We start from the raw sequence: 2,721 nt of genomic DNA, 5'->3' as shown, positions 1-2,721 counted from the left end.
CTCCTTTCCCCTGTAAATGTTAGAGAAACATTTATATGTTATAATTGTGAATGAAGTACATAGTATATATCCAACTAAATGCTGATGAGAGTATCAGGTGCAAATGTGAAGTATATCAGACAAGAGCTTTTAGAGACTTTTAATAAAAACTTTTCCTCTTTACATGTTATGTATGTCCAGTATCTGTCTGACCATTCATTAGAGTATCATGTGATAAACAATGACTTGTCCTTGTATAGTAATACAGATTAAAACTTGCGCCAACCCCCTCTTAAAATTTCTTTGATGTGTGGCCCTTAAGATGTATTGTGTTCAAACTTTAAAAAAGGGAATAGCAAATTTTTATGCAATACAAGGAGAATTTAGATAAAAGTCTTTAATCACAAGATTTGTTGAGTGCTAAATAGTTGTACCGTGTCTGCTTCTGCCCACTGTTACCCCTTATGTCCCTCCTCGCACCGGCCAGCAGCAGTGCCTTCGCTGCATATGCACACCCCATCTGGCAGCCACATGGAGTGGAGTCTCCCCCGCATCGTGCTGGACATCTGCACACGCTGATGCCGCCAGTAGCATCCGTACAATGTGCTGCTCGCCACCTCTACATGCAGCCCAGTGCAGAGGCGTCATCCCATCCGAGTCCCTGACGTTGACATCTGCTCCGGCATCAATCAGGCACTTGACAGTTTCTTCGTGGCCATTCACCACTGCTTCATGCAGGGCAGTGTCGCCACTGGCGTCTGTCGCGTTGACTGGCGACCCCGCATCCAGGAGTGCCCGCACTTGGCCGGTCTGACCCTGAGACGCAGCAATGATCAGCCTCCCAGCCAGCATCTGCTTCTGCTCCTCAGTCAGGATCCTGTAAATCACATTATGATTTACATCAGTTTTAGTATAGCAGCAGTGACATGAACATAACCTCCACAACGTATCTAAAACACACACACACACTCACACACACACACACACACACACACACACTCACACTCACACAGAGAGAGGGGGTTCGGAGATCCAAAATATTACTCTGTGAAAACCTTGTTTGAAATCAGTCATATAGGTAGTCAAGTAATGGCTTGAGTGTCAGAGCTGAGAAGGAAATGAATGCACTTATCAGCAGGTCGAATTCGTGCAGTCTCTACTAATTCAGTTGTAGGGAGATGAGAAGCCAAGATAATGTGACAGTAGTGTACGGATATTGAGGATGCAAACTGCATTGGCACAAAGACGTCAAAGACACCTTATTTAATGATACATAAACAGAAAAAAATAATGAATAAATTCTAGTGTCCGATTTCACGCTCTGCTTTGACCTCAGAGTGAGCAGTCAGGACGACGTGGGGTTAGTTGCCCATAAAGCATCCTATGTAGTTAGTACAGATAGATTCCCTTCGTATTTGCTGTGTATTTGAGATAGGAGTTTTCTAGACACCAAAGCGTTTGCATTTGGTACCTGTAATAAATTGTTGTCTCAGCTGTGATAAGCAGAATGGGCGGGCATCACGTCACGATACGGTGACGTCAGCCCGTATTCACACTGCCCGCCACGTCATGTCACGTCAGTTCCATCTCAGAGCACAGTATCGCAATTGAGGAACTAACAACGACAAAGGTTATTAATGGCCAAAACAATGTTCATAACCTGTGTTCTACATCAGTTTTGTTTGATGAAGTGCTGAGCAGTGAAACATTTCAGATCGTCGACCTGTCTGTGCTACGAGAAAGTGGGAGTCTGTTCTGTTATGGTAAAAACTAAATAATTTTTCGTTTTCAGATGTCTGACATTGCTCGTGTAAGAACATCCTAAAGAAAAAACAATGAAGTCGACATGCATCATTTGGAATTTGCCACAAAAACAAAGCATAATAATAACAATAAAGATTACGAAGATACAAAATCACAGTATCCGCTGTTATAAAACAAGTGAGTGCGGTAAAAATAGGTTAATTTACAATGTTAGCAGACGATGATGCCATCAAAACTTTCTTCCCGAGAAACCTAGACTAGCCATGACGTGACATGACAGTCTGTTGACAACTTGTGTTAATTCCGCCGTTTGTAGTGCATTGTGGAATGTTTTGACGTGACGTGATGTACTTGACGGCCAACGTGAACTGACCTTACGCAAACAGCGTCGTCCCGAGATCGTGTCACGGTTTCAGCTCAATGTTGACAGCAGGCGCAGCACGCACTGCTCACTCACAGATTTTTCTTCTCTCTGGCTTTGACCGACGTCATGTCTGAGTCACAGACGCTACTTAGAGGCGACATCTGAAGGCAACGAGGCCTATTCCTAAAAAACGAATGTACTACAGAAAAAAGATAATGCACACAAATACTATAAAATTGCATTGTAGCTCATGCAATTAATTACATAACCACCAGTTACGTCGCAAAGGAATTGAGATAACAAGAAAGCAGGTAACAACAGAAAAAAAGCATACAGGCATCAAATAAATTATCACAGTTCACGCGAGCAAGTGAAAGAACCATATGCCGCCTTAATAAAATCCACTAGAATATCACTGGCAGTAAACTCGTAATATTGTGGAATAGCGGTAATACTTAATAACAGGGACTGAATCTAAGGGGATATCGCGAAAAAGTGGGGGTTCTTGGCGGGTACAAACTAAAATCTAACGCAACAACCGCGAAATGAGATAAATAGTAGCGTGCAGGAGACGTATCGATACAGACTTCAGTCAGAAAAATACAAGGGAATTT

General features: G+C 42.7%; 1 protein-coding gene across 1 annotated transcript; it reads right to left on the bottom strand.

The window, feature by feature from the left end:
* Positions 1-441: 441 nt before the first annotated feature.
* Positions 442-2,235, bottom strand: LOC124553328 (protein phosphatase 1 regulatory subunit 12A-like). The gene is made up of 2 exons (XM_047127205.1): positions 2,201-2,235; positions 442-856 (listed from the first exon to the last, which is right to left on the bottom strand). Exons 1-2 carry the CDS (start codon positions 2,233-2,235, stop codon positions 442-444), a joined length of 450 nt encoding a protein of 149 aa, XP_046983161.1.
* Positions 2,236-2,721: the final 486 nt, after the last annotated feature.

Source organism: Schistocerca americana, chromosome 11 (genome assembly GCF_021461395.2).
Source record: "Schistocerca americana isolate TAMUIC-IGC-003095 chromosome 11, iqSchAmer2.1, whole genome shotgun sequence".
In the NCBI taxonomy this organism is placed as follows: Eukaryota; Metazoa; Arthropoda; class Insecta; order Orthoptera; family Acrididae; genus Schistocerca; species Schistocerca americana.
The sequence above is the reverse complement of the archived record's forward strand: the minus strand, read 5'-3'. Positions and strand labels throughout refer to the sequence as shown.